The 16,815-nt window shown below is 39.5% G+C and overlaps 1 protein-coding gene across 6 annotated transcripts in view; it reads left to right on the top strand.

Annotated features, from left to right (window-relative positions):
- The window catches only part of LOC306768288 (putative E3 ubiquitin-protein ligase HERC1), a 49,705-nt gene that overhangs the window by 8,492 nt on the left and 24,398 nt on the right, over positions 1–16,815 (top strand). For 5 of the 6 annotated variants that reach the window (XM_079256583.1, XM_079256584.1, XM_079256579.1 and 2 more), the window contains exons 2-34: positions 881–1,883; positions 3,189–3,284; positions 3,380–3,562; positions 4,217–4,429; positions 4,675–4,773; positions 4,923–5,019; positions 5,109–5,252; positions 5,536–5,663; positions 5,979–6,123; positions 6,219–6,390; positions 6,531–6,665; positions 6,829–6,994; positions 7,244–7,369; positions 7,817–8,041; positions 8,621–8,773; positions 8,970–9,102; positions 9,537–9,740; positions 9,860–10,081; positions 10,450–10,623; positions 10,807–10,921; positions 11,085–11,202; positions 11,435–11,636; positions 11,797–12,091; positions 12,191–12,230; positions 12,305–12,350; positions 12,483–12,736; positions 13,022–13,219; positions 13,395–13,515; positions 15,358–15,598; positions 15,693–15,856; positions 15,980–16,126; positions 16,340–16,437; positions 16,596–16,694. In XM_079256583.1, the coding sequence (XP_079112709.1) occupies positions 912–1,883; positions 3,189–3,284; positions 3,380–3,562; positions 4,217–4,429; positions 4,675–4,773; positions 4,923–5,019; positions 5,109–5,252; positions 5,536–5,663; positions 5,979–6,123; positions 6,219–6,390; positions 6,531–6,665; positions 6,829–6,994; positions 7,244–7,369; positions 7,817–8,041; positions 8,621–8,773; positions 8,970–9,102; positions 9,537–9,740; positions 9,860–10,081; positions 10,450–10,623; positions 10,807–10,921; positions 11,085–11,202; positions 11,435–11,636; positions 11,797–12,091; positions 12,191–12,230; positions 12,305–12,350; positions 12,483–12,736; positions 13,022–13,219; positions 13,395–13,515; positions 15,358–15,598; positions 15,693–15,856; positions 15,980–16,126; positions 16,340–16,437; positions 16,596–16,694 (5,925 nt within the window). In that variant the 5' untranslated portion in view covers positions 881–911. The remainder of the gene's footprint in view (positions 1–880; positions 1,884–3,188; positions 3,285–3,379; positions 3,563–4,216; positions 4,430–4,674; positions 4,774–4,922; positions 5,020–5,108; positions 5,253–5,535; positions 5,664–5,978; positions 6,124–6,218; positions 6,391–6,530; positions 6,666–6,828; positions 6,995–7,243; positions 7,370–7,816; positions 8,042–8,620; positions 8,774–8,969; positions 9,103–9,536; positions 9,741–9,859; positions 10,082–10,449; positions 10,624–10,806; positions 10,922–11,084; positions 11,203–11,434; positions 11,637–11,796; positions 12,092–12,190; positions 12,231–12,304; positions 12,351–12,482; positions 12,737–13,021; positions 13,220–13,394; positions 13,516–15,357; positions 15,599–15,692; positions 15,857–15,979; positions 16,127–16,339; positions 16,438–16,595; positions 16,695–16,815) is intronic. The other variant, XM_079256581.1, reaches the window with a different exon arrangement.

Below are 16,815 nucleotides of genomic sequence, written 5' to 3' on the forward strand. Positions count from 1 at the left end.
CACACACTACAGGTGTTACAACAGCGTGGCTTTATAGTAAAGAGTGCATGTACTACACTGGCTTTCCGAGAGTCCAGACCTGTCACACACTGAAACACATTAAAAATGTTTGACACATTATGAAACACAACATACGATAACAAAGAGCCTGGACTGTTGAGAAACTGAATTTGCACAACAAACAAGAATGGGACAGCAATCCATCTACAAAGCTTCAACAATTGTCCTCAGTGTCCTCAGTTTCCAAACACTTATTAAGTATTGTTGAAAGGAAAGGTGATTTAACACAGTCAATATTTGCAAAAAAAAAAAAAGTTCATCATTTTGAAAATAAAATGGCTTGTATTTGTAGTATATTTAAATGAATGCAGGTTAAAAAGTATTTTCAAATCAATGTACTCTGTTTATTTTACGTTTTACCCAATGTCCCAATTTAATTGGAACATTGGGTGACATTGGAATCAGGGTTGTGTGAGATGCAGACTAAGAACAAAATGTAAATGAATTAAGTCATGATAAACGATACATTGCATCTACATCCCATTATGCAGTAGCATAATACCTTGGGAGACATAATTCTTCTCATTAGTGTGGGTGTGCTAGCTGTTATCAAGGGGTGAGGTGACCTATTTAATAGATACCCACTGGGCCTGTGGCATTAGCCTGGATGTAACCTACTGTAAGCTGGTAAATTGCCAAGACAAAAGAGAAACCTGACACCTTCACACTGAATTTACTTAGCAAGAAAACACAACATGATCTTTCATCAGCAAATGTTAGTTATCAAGTCAATCAAGTGTGAATGATTGAGTGTGAATTTTTATGAATCTGCCAATTCAAGCGAAACCTTCCTTTAATTCTCTTCCCCTTTGTTTTTCAGGTATAATTTAGAGTCTAGATAATGCACAGACATGGTGCCTTGTCAAACCCATGTGTTGCTGAAGTGGCAGGAGCACTTCAATAGCTCCTGGGCTGCAGAAGACGGTGTACAGACAGCCAGGAGACATGGTGCTGCTGTGCTCTACAATAAGCTCCTTTACAACAAGGAAGTGGTGACTCTGGCTCAGCCTGTTCAAGAACTTGTCGGCCCACGGCTGCCAGACTTTGAGTGTGATTCCAGCGCATCAGTGGAGAAGGAAGAGTACCTATCATCCCTGCTCCATAGTCAACGATGGCTGGCTCACCGTATGCTGACGCAAACATCCTACACACTAGGGCTCCACCACAGGCTAGTAGTTCTACAAAGGATCTATTACGCACTTCACAGCAAGTACCATGACAAATTCCGCATGCAGCTGCCATCTCAGTCCACAGACAGTGGGGCCGAGAGTGGGCAAATTGAGCTGGCCTCAGAACCTTGCCTGTCGGGAGGAGCATGCAAAATCAAGTCAGGTACAGATGTTCTGATAGAAATGGGTGTGAGGACGGGTTTGAGTCTGCTCTTCTCATTATTGCAGCAGAACTGGAGATATGCAGCTTCTGTGCATCCAGAGTCAGTGCTTTGTAACGATGTACTTGCCACAGCGTCCTCCGTCCTGGCTTCACTGCCTCCACTTTCTCTTGCTAATGAGAATAAGATCCCATCAGTGGGTTTGGACTGCCTGGCACAAGTGGCTGACTTCTTAAAGAAGACTTCAGTGAGCAGTGGGAGTGGTGGTGCAGACCCGACTGGACGGAGACTAGCACTGGAGTTGCTACTGGGGCTGGCCATGCAGAGAGGCTCTCTGAAGTTTCTGCTGGAGTGGGTGGAGGTAGCCTTAGCTGCTTCCATGTCCTCCCCCACCTGCATTCCGTCTTCCTCCTCTTCAATAAGCTCCCAGCAGTCAGCTGGTGTTGGTTTTGATGTCATTCAGCAAACACTCCTCCAAATGAGGCAATATTCGGTATGTTACCTGCTCTTTGTATTCACACTTATTATATTTGACGTAATCTTCTTTTCCATTAGTCATTATGATGCACCACTGTATACATTACAGACTATTAGTGGTATCTATTGAATGCTTTCTGTGTTAATTTGAGATACTTATCTTCTTGCTTCCTGTAATACATTACAAATATCTGTTTGACCTTTACAGAACATAATTTTAGATTACAAGCATTTCTTTTATTTTTTTTTCCATAAAGATATTAATAATGAAAACAGTGGTCATTTCATCCATCTTTGTATGGTAACTTTATTATGAGATCACTCGTCAAAAAGGTCCATTTTCTGCCGTTTTCCTTCTAAAAAAGTTCTGACCATCACATACTTGAATTATCACCTAGATGCAGAGTACCTGGTCAGGTGTTCATTCAGAAACTTGCATTCTTTTACTCTGAAGGCCAAACTTTTGAATGGGGATCCATTCCTTTTTCCCCCCACCCTTTAAAAAGATACAATACTAAAATCCTAAATAAATGTATTCCAAAAATGTTGCTAAGTATGTTGAAAACAAAGTCTTATCATTAAATTAGTGTCTATTTGTGATCAGTTCATTCTTTTCTCACTCAACTATCACAGTGGCAGAGGTTTTGATCAGGAGTGCCAAAACTCCTGTACTATACAAAGACATTCATTTGAAGCTTGGAGAGATGCATAAGTCTGCAAATGAGGATTAAGACTGAGCCAGTCTTCCTGCCCTGATATGTGAATTGAGTCATCCTAATCAGCTTTGCAATATTTCCATACAAATGACAAGTAGAATTGAGTGTTGCAAGCATTTACTAAATGTTTTATTTGTAGTTTTTCATGTGCAGATGTCAAAGTGTACTACTTCTCATAATGCAATTTGATTTTACTGGATATAACCGACATAAGAGCTGAAAAAAACCCATCTGAAGGATGACACAGCTTTGAAGAATACTCTAGATCTCGATTTGTTTTTGATGAAAAGAATAATTGGACCACAACCAGCTGCTAACTAATACACCCACATAGAGCTGAGTTGGTTTGTCCTTTCCTGCCTTGACTTCATTTCCTGCTTGATCATGCAGTCATATGTCTGTCTCTGTGAAAAGAAACTGTTTTTTTTTTTTTTTTTTTTAATACTCCTGTCGTAAAAATAACAAATGCCTGAAATAGCGGTGATAATATACAATCAATAGCTTTGCTTTAAATCCAAAACCACATAAAATTTCCGTAGACTAAGTCTCTCTTCACAGCAAACACATCCTGTGCTGGAGGATTAAAATGAATGATTTTTTCATAGGGTTTCCGTGGGGATGCTGTCAACACTCAGGTGCTTACAAAGGACACAGAAGGACTTTGTCGACTCTCTCAGGCGGCTCTCTGCTTGTTTGAAGAGGTAAAAGGCAGCATATTTACATATTGACAACATGAAGACCTCTAACACTTTACTGTTTAGTTTTTAAAAAATAATATCCTCTTTTCCTTTAACAGGTATGTAATTTGGCATCTTACTGCCTGTGCTCGTGCAGCACCGATGCAGCGAACGCTGCCACTGAGAGTGATGCCGTTATGGTGTATGTGTGGGGCAGCAACAGCAGCCATCAGCTGGCAGAAGGAACTCTGGAGAAAATCTTGCTGCCAAAACTAACGCAGGGCTTCAACGATGCACAAATGGTATGTTTGCTCTGCTTCTCATAAGTCTCACTTTTCCAGAAGTCTCAAGGCTTCAAAGTTGTATTTAGTTCCATAGAAACATTTTATTGACATTTGATTACTTGGATCTGCTCCAGCTTCCCTGCGACCTTTAATTTGGACTAAGTGGTTAAAAAAATGAATGAAAGGAATATTTTTTTTCTAATTTCACCAATCGCATCATGCCAATTAGGCTTACATCCTTTATACAGATATCAATGGTATTACAGTAAAAGACGAACACTTATATTGTATGACTTCAAATTTTTCCCCAAACATTTAGTTAATTTCTGGGAAGAAAAGTGTTTACACCATTCCTTTCATACTCCTTAATTGCTTTTCTTATTTCCTTTTAGGCTGCTTATTTATTTCATCGTTAATCTTGCTTATGCAGTGTGAATGTTGCTAATACCAACACAGTGAAAGCATAGCCCTGTCTGTGAAGTATGGAGGTGGGAGTGTGATGATATGTGGTTGTGCAGATGGTACTGCGGAAATTACATTTATAGATGCAAAATGAATTAAACAGTTGCTAAAATTATTCCTAGTTTCTAGAAGCTGCAGGAAGAAGCATAGTCCAGCATGATGAAGCCTAACAATCACATGAGATTTTTGTTCACTTTGTCCTTCCTTCAGATCGAGGCAGGCCAGTACTGTACCTTCTCTGTGTCTGCTGATGGTTCAGTGAAAGCCTGTGGAAAAGGCAGCTATGGCCGCTTGGGTCTGGGAGACTCCAATAACCAATCCATGCCCAAGAAACTTGTGCTAGAACCACACAGGAACATGAAGAAAGTATCTTCCTCAAAGGGTTCTGATGGGCACACTTTGGCTATCACTCTAGACGGAGAGGTGAGAAGTTAACATCACTTAAATTATTAACCTCATTTGACAGTTTTACATCTTTATTCTCAGGTTATTCATTCAAGTTATCTTTCTAACTACCTTTTAATGTGCTACTTTCATCTTACAGAAGCATATAGAAGTCATGGTGTACACTCACTGTTTTAGAGTAACTTTTTCTGTGGAGGTTTCAACGATTGTAAATGAATAATTAGATAAATTATAACTAGTTTTTAAAAACATTTATCTTTCAGGTGTTCAGTTGGGGAGATGGAGAGTATGGGAAACTGGGTCATGGCAACAGTGCTACACAGAAATACCCAAAAATCATACAAGGACCATTATTAGGCAAGGTAAGCCAGTCGGAAATGCAGATATTCACAGTAAAACAATGATTAAAAAAATGTTGCTGTGGTTATTCTTTGTTATGCATTTTTTCCTAGTTATTTTCTTCAATATTAACATGATATTGAACATTTGACGTGTGTCGTATGTCTTTCAGGTGGTTGTTTGTGTGTCTGCTGGCTACAGACACAGTGCTGCTGTAACTAATGATGGAGAGCTGTATACATGGGGAGAAGGGGACTTTGGCAGACTTGGTGAATGCATTTTTTCTGGAAAAGGTTTATCTGTGAGAAATTTGGAAATGTGAACAACAACTTTCATTGTCTTTTTCCACTTGGTGCAGGTCACAGTGACAGCCAGAGTCGCAACGTGCCCACACTAGTAAAGGATATCAGTGGTGTGGGGCAAGTGGCATGTGGCAGCTCCCACACTATTGCTGTGGCCCAGGATGGACGCACTGTGTGGTCCTTTGGTGGAGGAGACAACGGTGAGTCATCAGATTATGCACAGTCCGATTTAAATACATCTGGTAGAATATTTGTGAACTGACTGTAATCACGCTTTGAGTATTTTCTTTCAATTTAGCATTTTTCTGTACTGAATATGAACAGCTGGAGCATAAAAAATGTTAGTTTTAATGAAAATGATACAAATGCTTTTGTTTATCTTACAAAAAAAACCCCTCCTAGAATAGTATCATTTTTGTCTTGTGATTATAGAAATGTGTTGAGCTAGGGTGAGGAAATGTGGGATATGACTCATCTCTGCAGGTAAACTGGGTCACGGAGACACAAATCGCGTGTATCGCCCCAAGGTCATAGAGGCCCTCCATGGATTTATCATCAGGAAAGTGTGTGCAGGCAGTCAGTCATCTCTAGCCCTTACCTCTGCAGGACAGGTAACATTCAGTGGTTTAAGTTAGATTAGGATTTTCCATTTCAAAATGGGCTTGTACCAGATTACTAGATCAGTTTAGGAGTTGATGTCTGTGGTATTAAAACTATTTGACAAAATAATGAACTCTTGTGACCTAAGTGCTTCCTGAGATCTAAAATCAGCTCTTGTGTTCAGTCTAAATAAACTATTTGGCTACATCCTAAATACAAAGCCAAAAAAGTTGCAAAAGAAATAATTAAGATTCTGTAAACAAAAACTTTCATTAATAACTTCAGCTTTTGTTGATTTATACATTTTTCTGTACTTGTGTTTTTAGGTCTTCGCATGGGGTTGCGGCTCATGTTTAGGATGCGGCTCCTCTGAAACGACCTCGCTGAGGCCCAGGTTCATAGAAGACCTGAGTATCACTAAGATTATTGACATCTCATGTGGGGACAGCCACTGTCTGGCTCTGTCTCATGGTAAGATATCTTTGGGTGGCAGGTACTCAGATGTTTAGCACAAATACACAAAGAACTTTGCTCTGTTTACAACATATGGTGCTTTCCTGTGTCAGAGAATGAAGTGTATGCATGGGGCAACAACACAATGGGCCAGTGTGGGCAAGGCCACACTTCTACTCCTATTATGAAACCCAAGAAAGTGCTTGGCCTAGAGGGGGTCTCAATCCAGCAAATCACCGCTGGGACCTCTCACAGTCTGGCATGGACTGCAGTTCCAACTGACAGGTAAATACTCACATTTTTTTTTAGTGATGACAGTCTTTTGATGCCTATTATAATTTTTTTCTCCAATGTTTCTTTGTATGGTGGAAAATGTGTACAGTTTTTGTATGCACATTTTGAAGACTTGTTCTATATTTTGACAGACAACTAGTAGCGTGGCACAGGCCCTTTTGTGTCGACCTGGAGGAGAGCACATTTACTTACTTGCGGAACTTCCTAGAAAGTTACTGTGATGGCATCAGTGATGACACACCCCCTGCTCCCTTTTTATCTAAAAGGTACAACATAAGCATGTAGCTGCTTTACTTAATCTGTACAATAGTTGGTTGCCCTGATGTTCAGAGAGATTTACCACCATTGAGACGACACACTGATTCCTACTTACTTTTCCTAATCTCCACTGAACTCACACTTCTAATTGTCAATGTACCTGTTTCCCAGGGATCACCATCATTTCCTTTTGCTGTGCATGAAGCTGCTGTCCATCCACTTGTCCTTGGCCCATGCTGGGGGTACTGGTGCCATGGTTCTGGGTGCTCAGGGCAGGCCCTTGAGAAACCTACTCTTCAGACTAATTGATACCAACATGCCAGACTCCATACAACAAGTAAACTATCATTACTTTTGTTGTGTACTTGCTACCACATTTAATGGCAAGAGTTGAAGGGAAAAAACTACCTCGCCTGTCATGTTGTACCTTGTCATAATGTAGCAGCTCATCAGTATATTTTCTATGTGACATGGTAGTAAGGCCCAGTAGTAATATTTGATGTATTATTTGCAAGAATTCTAACAGTAAGTCTTGTGTTTTTTTTGTTTTTTTTTTGTTGTGTTGACATTTTTTGTCAATCCACAGGCAGTTTTGAACACACTGTCTATTGGGTCATCCCTGCTGTTGCCTCCACTCAAGGAAAGAACAGAACTGCTCCTCTCCCTCCTTCCTCAGGGGCCTCAGAGTTTAAATGTACTCTCCAAAGGACAGGTATTTAAGCTGCTATTACAGCAATGCTTCTCATAATTACCAAATATGTTTGTATGCATTCTTCCAGTGTCAAAGGTTAGCTTTTATGTAAGATGTTAGATAGTTATACAGTTATATACAGTTTTTTTTTTTATAACTGCAATGAACTGGCGAGCTTTCCAGGGTGTACCCTGCCTGTCGCCCAAAGCCAGCTGGGATAGGCTCCAGCTTCCCAGCGACCCTGAATTGGATTAAGCAGTTCAGAAAAATGAATGAATACAGTTTTTATGTAAAAATATACTGTATGTTGCATTATCTGCTTTTTGTTCTAATGCAACTAGTTAGCTTGAAGATGATAGATATATAGATAGAAAAGTGTCTTCATGTTGCAAGGCAATGTGTGAGCTTGTTGAATGTTGTGTAATTATATACTTAAAACCTTATATTTCTCCCTCTGTCCGTTCAAAGCGGCTGCAGTTAGACATGGTTCTCAGCAGCCTTCAGGACCAGAGCCATGTCGCCTCTCTACTAGGTTACAGTAATTTTGGCGAAGTGACGGCCCTGGGACCTCCACTGACTCCTGCTATGTCAGTGCGTGCTCCTTCTTCTACGAGCTCTGTTGATGCCTACGACCCTCTGCACTTAGCAGAAGTGCTGATGAAAACCCTGCTGCTTAGCATCGGCTTTTACACGGTATGACACTGACTTTGATGTGCGTTTTAATGAGGGAGAGGTTTACAGTTTGGGTCAGGACAAATGTTGCACTTTGCTTGACTTTAGTCAAAACTTAATAATCATTTCAGAATCTTGAAAATAGTTTTGGTCTGTAATTTGGCATTTTGGGATTAAAAATGTTTAACTTGATAAAGGAATGACTCAGGCAAAAAAGCTGAAGCTGTTCAAAACAAATAAATCCACATTTTTGTTTTTTTTAAAAAAAGAAATAGTTTTTTTTTTAAATCTTAAACAACCTTTATGTTTTGATTTGTTTTGACTAATAACTAGCTATTGTGATGTTTATTTTAAAGCGTTGAGGTCTAAATTCAGTAGGTTTTATCTTTATAAGCTGTTGGTTCTGTTTAAGTAACTATTGATTATAATTGCTGTTCTTTTCATTTGATGCTTAACAAAAAGTAGTTTGTTGTTCATTGTGGGGCCATTTTCTTAAGATTCTTTGCAATTGAATGGATGATGATCAGATGATGATTAAAAGACAATGATGTTTCCTACCTTCTTTTGCATGCATCCCGTTCTTTGTGAATGTTCATACAGGAGCAGCAATTTGGGGAGTTGGAGAAAAACAGTGATAAACAACTGTCTAGTGATAGTCAGGGGCAAACTGATCCACCATCTCACTTCCACCAGCTGCTGTCTGGACTTCATAGACACCTGCTTGCCCATTGCTACATTCATTGTAGTCCAGAGGTAATGAAAAAAATGAGTAAAAATAACTGAAAATATATGCAATATTATAAAAGAAATAAGCAGGTTGACAAAAAAAAATGTCATAAAACCATGCATTTGGAAATAAACAAGTCATGTATGTGTTAACCTTGTGGTTTTGTTAAGATCTCTTTATTGTAGCTGTGCTCATGTTTATATTGGATCTGCTGCTGTGCAGGATGACGCCAGTGTAGCACTGCTTCGTGAGCATCTTTACGTGCTGCTTCCCTGTGCTGCAGAAACACTCAGGAGATCAACCAAGCTGTTGAAGAAGAGCTTCCCAGACAAACAAATTGTTAAAAAGTTACACAGTAAGATTTCAACCAAGTTATTGCACATGAGTAAACAGATCGTTCCACCCCTACATTTACAATGTTTTCTTCTTTTTCTTTTATTCTTTAATGTGTTCAAAGAAACATTAAATGCATTTTTTATTTTTTTTCCCATTATTTCTTTATAAGTAATATCAATTGGAAGCTATATGAAGTACTTATTTACATTATTTTTCTTACTTAGTCACAAGGTTATGCCCATGTACTGTATAGCTGTGCACAGTTGGGTGTTGAGCTTTGGAGAATCAGTTTATTAGAGGAAAATCACATATACACTCTTTACAAATAGTTTTGAAAACCCACAGTATCTTTGATTTTATTTAATTTTAATATCTAGGGTTTTTCACAATTTATTTATTTATTCCAAGCAGTCACTCTAATTCTCCTGTCTCTTGTCTCACCTTTTGTCACAGTGGTTTTGTATAATTCAGTGGCGGGTAGCCTGCTGTGCCAGGTAATGTACTCCTTGCTGCTGCTGCCTTTGGGCACAGTTCAGCCTCTCCTGAGCCATTTACTGGCCTTGCTGGAACACCTTAATGATTTCAATAGTATGCTGCCAGACATGGCCCTGTTGGAGGAGCAAGAACTGGGAGTGGAAGCTCAAAAAGTTTGTTCAGGTAAGTTTGGTGAGATTCACAATTTATATTGGATTATTTTATTATTAGTAATCCCAACATTGTTGCAATTATGGCAAAATAACGGCCAGTTTAACAATGACAGCTGAGTTTTCTTACAGATAAAGGTGAAGAAAATGTAAGCCTTGGACAGCAGCAGCAAAAGGAGGAGTACAGATGGGTTTGGCTGTTGGACCTGGAGCGGTCAGCTGCATTGGCAGTCGGCCGCTGCCTTGGTGGTATGCTGCAAGGACCACCGCCTTCACTTCAAGAGAAAACGTCAGAGATCTGGCTATCAAATATCCTCCTCAGGAATGGTCTTGAAATGGACTTTGAACAGCTGGGTAGGTAAACACACTGCTTGCTCAACCAAGAGCAGATTTCATCCCATGATTTATTTTAATCTCTTCGGTAACACTTGCTATAAAAGCACCGTGTCTTTCAACTGTTTTAAAAGCAAGCGGATCAAGAACGTGTTACAGAGACTACCATGAACAAAAATGGAAAGCTGACACATGCATTAGTAGCTGACAGTGTGGATGATGCTATTAAGTTGTTATTTGCGGGTATGTCACTGATCTTTAAGTCTAGCCACACAGAATGACACCTGTGAATTAACGAAATTGCTTTTATGATGGAGCTGAGAGTTTAGGCTGGATTAAGGCAGATGTACTTTATGGTTTGATGTTTTAAGAGATGTTTCCCCCTGTAGACTCCAACTTGGCATGGCTGACTGAGGTAGTGCTTCTGGGCAGTAGTGATGCCCGACTAGCAGAGCTGAGTCTAACTGAGGATACCAGGACTCTACTGGAACTGGCTATAGGATCTACCAGAGGACTTGCAGGCGTCCTGTGGTGGAAGATGGAGGAGTATGCTCAAAGTAAAGGTATTCTGAATTTTATTTTTGCACATCTTCTATACTTTTTCTATACTAGGACAATGGTATTCTTGTCTCTTCTGAAAATGCTGTATGTCATAGTTTCCTTTAGAAATTCTGGCAAACAGACTGCACATTTATCCTGTTTATGACTTTGTTGTAATTTAGCTGTGTTGTTTGCTGTGACAGCAGAATGGGAAAGTGGAAGCTCTTCAGGGGATTGTTTGCTGCAGATTGTCTGTCGCTGCAGTCTGGCTGCACTCCTTAAACACACTGGACTGCAGAATGACGCCCGTTGGCAGGACAGGTCTGGAAAACAATTCATATTTGCTAAAACCCTTAACTGAGGGGCATAGTACACTGAAATGACTTTTGTGTGTACATTGTTATATGCAGAGCAATGTGAACAAATATTATGTTTAGTATGGAAAGATGCTTACAGTTAACTCTGTCTTTCTTTATTGGGACAGATTTGAGTCCTGTGAGATACTATTTGATGTCTATGAAACAGTTTATAAAATCAGAAGCACTCTGTTGGCCATAAAAAACTCTCCAAAAATATCACAAGGGCAAGCAGCCACCAAACAGGTAATATCACCAATAATACTGCACTTATGAAAAAAAAAAATGAAAAAAAAAAGTCTATTCATGGTAATTGTTTTGATCAAATTTGACCATTTAAATGATAAGAAACGACAGCATAAGATTTCAAATTTGTTTTGCAAAGAGACGATATACTATAAAGCAACACAAATGTGCTTTCTTTTGATGGATTTTGTTGAAAAAAAAGGTGTATTTAAGAGCCTTCTTTAAATTGCAGAGCTCACAGTCTCCTCAAAGTCCAGATGTAGATAGGCAAGAACCAGGCACATCGGTGGAGCAGGTGGAAAAGGATAACGAACAGCAATCAGGAAGTCATTGTAACCGGGAGGTGCAGGTTCCTCCACTTCGTCCAGCAAACCACAACCAAGAAGAGGCCAGGGATGAGGACAGACTTAGCAATAGTCGTATGTACCTGTCAGGTCAGAGGTCTCTATTTTTGCCTAGCAATGTTAAAAATGTATTGTGCTTGTTTTTTTTGTTTTTTTTTATCTTGGTATTTTAGGAATTACTGGCAGACAGAAATATACACATGTGCATATCACAATACAGCTGAATCTCCAGCCTTACCTGTCTCTGCAGAGGTACTGGAATCATTCATGGCGACCCGGGAAGCCATGCAAGTACAGCAAAATGTGACTGTGTACGAGTCGTTTGGCACTTCAACCCTCCCCGGCAGCATGGAGAGCCCTGTGAGCCCAGAGAGAGACATGGATCCCCAACAAGGTGAAAATCGGAAGGAATCTGAGGAGAACTTGTCTTTCCCAGCTGCCTGTCATCTGGTTTTGTCCCGATGTCTCTTTCTCCTGCTGGGAGTCAAGCCTGCTTGGGTAGAGCCCAGTGAGGGGGAAAATATTCATACTTTGACTAGAACAAGGTAGATAATGTTTTATACATGTTGTATTTGGTTGTTTCTTTTTCCGTATGTTTTAATGTTTTATGTGATTACTGAGTATCTGCATCGTCTGACTTTAAGGAAATTGTCAAAAGACACAGTGGCTAATGGACGCAAACAGGTATGTTTCATGCTGTAAAGAAATGTCACTCTACTAATCCCATTTAGTATTAATATACTTTTTTTCTTGTTTAGTTCGAACAGTCTAAACACTCCCCTGGATCTCCCAAGGTTAAAATGGGTAAATGCAAATATTCATTCAGTTAAGAGTATTTTGAGAATGCCATAACTAAAATCCTGGTAGTGTTGTACTGAGCTATGCTGGAGGATAAGTAATATGGTTTAAACATTTAATTCTGTCTGTCTCTTCCAGGCTTACCTCTGTGCTCTTTGGGAATCATGAAAGATGCATGGGATCGCTTACGGCAGTGTATCAGCCCAACTTCCCCCGTGTCGTACTGCGGCAACAACACTTTGCCCATTCTTAACCAGGTGTTTCAGTTTGTCTGTGGAAGCCTGATCCACCTACCACCTTCTTCAGCAACTTTGGGAGGTGGACAGAGCTGTAGTCAGGCAGATCCAAAGGCCATTGCTTTTGCCATACTGCAGCAGCAACAGCGGGCTGAGGTAAGTGTAGTTTTTCATTTATTACATGATAATATACACAAACCATTACTGCTGTTGCGGCTGTTTGTTTTGTTTTCGATGGTTAATTAAATTAGCACTACGAAACTAAGAAGATGTACAAACCTTAGTTTTATGTTCTGCCAGCTTCATGTTAGTAAAAGCATCAAAGAAATACCTCTTAGTAAATGTTAAGCTTATGCATTTGAAATGTTTATATAGTGAACTCAAAACTGAGTGACTCTCAAGGCTTCAACCATCTGTGAACTCTGTTTTTGTTCTGATCAGATGCGTCTGGAGGCCTTGTGCCAGATGTCTGCCTTCCTGTCTAAGATGGAGGTAAAGAGTGGTGGATCCTCAGTTTCCCCTCAGTTTCCTGCCTTGTTACAGTCTGTGCAACTCCAGTTTCTCTCGGGCTGCTTCGCCTTGGGAACACAAATCATTGGCTCTCACTCTGGAGCTCATTATGAAACTCAGCATTACATGGTACATAAATTATATTTGCCTCCACAATGTTTGTGCAGATGTTTACGATATGCAAAGAACTAATAGAAGAAATAATACTTGGTACAATCCATATGAATAGCTAATGCACTCAGTGTACTTGGATGTTGTTTATTTTTTTTTGTGTATTGTTCTAACCTCTCTCATCTCAATCCAGAGTGGCACTAATGCAGCTTCAGCAGAAACAAAAAGAGAGCTACAGTCTGCAGCACACACCTTCTACCAGCAAGTTGTGTGTGTACTCAAACAGAGGGTCCAGTTGGAAAGAGAACAACCTGGTATATATATCCATTTTACTTATTATTATTATTATTATTGTTATTATTATTATTATTGTTATTATTAATTTGTGTTAGCTTTTTGTTTAGCTTTTTTAGAATTTTTTTTTAAAAAAGTGTTTTTTGTAGAACAACAAAAATAGCAAAAAAAAAAAAAAAAACAAAAAAAAAACAAAGACTGATAAAGGCAAGTAAAAGAAAAAATAATGAAAAGAAAATAAATTGTTTGACCACCACAGGCACAACACAAAGCTCACATACATGCAATTTGGTCGCTTTCATTGAGCTTTAATGTGCTGCATGCCACAATATACTGCACCGCCTGGCAAAAAAAGTTGCCCAGAAGCACATCATATGAGCTTCCTTTATGGATGCAACTGGAAAAAAAAAACCAAGGATAAAAGATAAAATGTAAAATTGGGTTAAAATGATTAAAAATTGGAAGGCTAATGAGGAATCATCTTCCAGAAAGAAACCCAGATGGAAAAAACACCAGAATGATGGTGACTGGTGATTACTTAAACATTTAGTGAAATCAAATCGAAGAAAAAACACCAGTGGAAGTCAAGGCCATGTTTAATGGTAATGTAAGAGTGTTTCTACAAACACAACGTAAAGGGAAAGGGACTGAACAGCTGTGTAGCCATAAGAAAACCCCTTATCAATGATGCAAACTGGAGAGAAAAGCTTTAAATTTGCTGGGGAAAATGAAAATCGGAGCATCGGGAGACAGTCATGGGGTCTGATGAGTCCAGGTTTTACTCTTTTCAAGAGTGGTGGGAACGTCGTTGTAAGAAGGGAGACAGAAGTGATGAAGTCATCACTCCTAGTGCCTACTATACAAGCCTGTGTGACTATCTTGTGATCTGAATGAAATTAAATTAAATGAAAAATACTTTATTAATACCCAAAGGGAAATTCAATACTGTCGCAGATAATTAACTTGTGGAGGTCTTGTTCCGGAGGCTTCTGGCAGGAATGATCTCACTCTCACTGAACACACTTTGTTGTTTCTTCACTGTGTTGTGGAGAGGGTGTGAAGAATCCTCCATCATCTTCATCAGCTTGTGCAGCATTCCTCTTTGGACAATCAGCTCTGGCTGCTCCAGAGTTACTCCAAGCACAGAACCAGCTTTCTTGATCAGTTTGTTGATTCTCTTCAAGTCTCTGGTTCTGATGCTACTACCCCAGCAGATGCTGCAAAGCTGACTGCACTCTCCACAAAACACTTATAGAAGATATGCAACATCTTGGTGCAGACGTTAAAAGATCTCAACCTCCTTCAGAAGTAGAGTCTGGGTTTTCTAATTGGTCAGGTCAACATTCAGCAACATTATTTGCCCAAAGAATCAAGAGATCAAGCTGACTACCTGAACATACTGAACGAGCAGATTATTTCTCTCATTCCTTCATTGCATTTTTTCTTACCTGATGGCATTGATGTACTCTGAGACTGCAAAACCAGAATTCAGTCTTAAATTGTGAAAGAGTGGTTCAGGGAGCATGATACATCATTCTCACACATGGATTGACCACAACAGGCCTTAACCATTTTGGAAATCTTAGGGGTGTGCTTGAAAAGGCTTTGCACAGCTCTCAGACTCTCACATTATCAATTCAAGATTTTGTTGAAAAAATGTATTCAACACTAGATGGAAAAAAAATCTTGTGGCATTGTGGACGCTTATCAAACAATGCCACAGTGACGTAATCAAAGCTAATGGTTGTCCAGCCAAATAGTAGTGAGATTTTGTTTTGGTGGCAACTTTTTATGTGGGTTCAGGCTGTATTTTTCTTATTTTGGTTTTTCTTCATGTAAGATATTCTCTTTATCATACTCAGGTTCCTGCCAGCACCTTCTTCTAGCTACAATGTTTGCACTGAATTTTTGTTACCAACCTGTTGATCTGGTGTTGATCATCAAATGTGGCATCCTGGAAATCCTTTCCACGCTGACCAACAACAGCTCTGCACTGATGAACCAGGGCTGGTTTGCAGCCTCAACATCTGGCTCAATATTGGTCAGTGGAGCAGTCAGACTAGCATGCGCCCGCCTGCTTCAGATTTTAACTGTAGCTGCAAGGTGATTATGAAGAGAACGTAAACAGCTATGCACATAAAATTATTGTCTTTTCTTCCTTGTTACATTTGCATAAGTAACCATGCTATCCTCTCAGTTCCTGTGAGGATTTGCTGCCTTTGGATGTATCTCATTCTCTGATGGAGGTGATGTGTGAGCAGTTGCAAAACATTCTTCACAAATTCCACCAACAACAGACTGCAGAGAAAGAATCTGAGAAGGCGAATCTGGAAACGACCTCCAGGAGCACAAGTATACTTGGTGTGGCAAAATTACATACAAGAACAACAAATTTTTTTATTGTGTTATGTATCTTTTAAACACAGCCCAAATAAGCTAATTCTTCTAAACTTTAATTCCTCTGTCTTCCTGTGTTTGGAGCAGAAAGCAGCAACGTGGTTGAATCTCAGCTGGCGGATTTTCTGGTGTTTCTGCGACGAGTGTTGTCACTAAGAGTAATGAAAATACTTTCTACTTTTGTCAAATGGGTTGATCCACTCCTGGCCATTATTTCACACAAGTGCTCTTCAGGTAAGAGACTCCTCATCTAGTGTGAATAATAATTAATAAGTATATTTCACAATGCCTGCGATGGACTGGCGAGCTGTCCAGGGTGTACCCTGCCTGTCGCCCAAAGCCAGCTGGGATAGGCTCCAGCTTCCCCGCGACCCTGAATTGGAATAAGCGGTTCAGAAAATGAATGAATGAATTTCACAATGCTGAAATCTTTTCTGTTCTTTTTAGGATCTCCCTGCTTCAAGAATCTTCGCACTAAACTTTTGGCCTTCCATGTTTTAGAAAGACTATTACCTGCTTGTTCTGAGCCTGTTCAGATTCAACAGGTACAATGAAAAAAGTCAACATTTGCTAGAAAAGTCACTCATGAAGACATTATTAAAATGCAAGCTTACATGAAGAATGTGTGAGTTCTAAATTGTATATTTATTATGAGTGTGATATTGAAGAAATTCAGATTTTGTCCTTTTTTGTCCTCTTGTAGATTGTTAAACAACTCTTTCAGCTGTTGTCTTTATATATGTGGGAGGAACCTCTTGCTGAGAGAAACTATGAAGAGACCGAGAGAGAAAAAGACACACTGGTAATTGAATACATTTTGTATTTGTTATGTTCTGGACAATAATCTGTACCTCCTTCTATATAGTGCAGTAACATCACCAATCTCCTTTGCAGTTACTGGAAAATCTTGCCAAATGAATTGG

This window comes from Telmatherina bonti (assembly GCF_933228915.1).
Source record: "Telmatherina bonti genome assembly, chromosome: 17".
NCBI lineage: Eukaryota > Metazoa > Chordata > Actinopteri > Atheriniformes > Telmatherinidae > Telmatherina > Telmatherina bonti.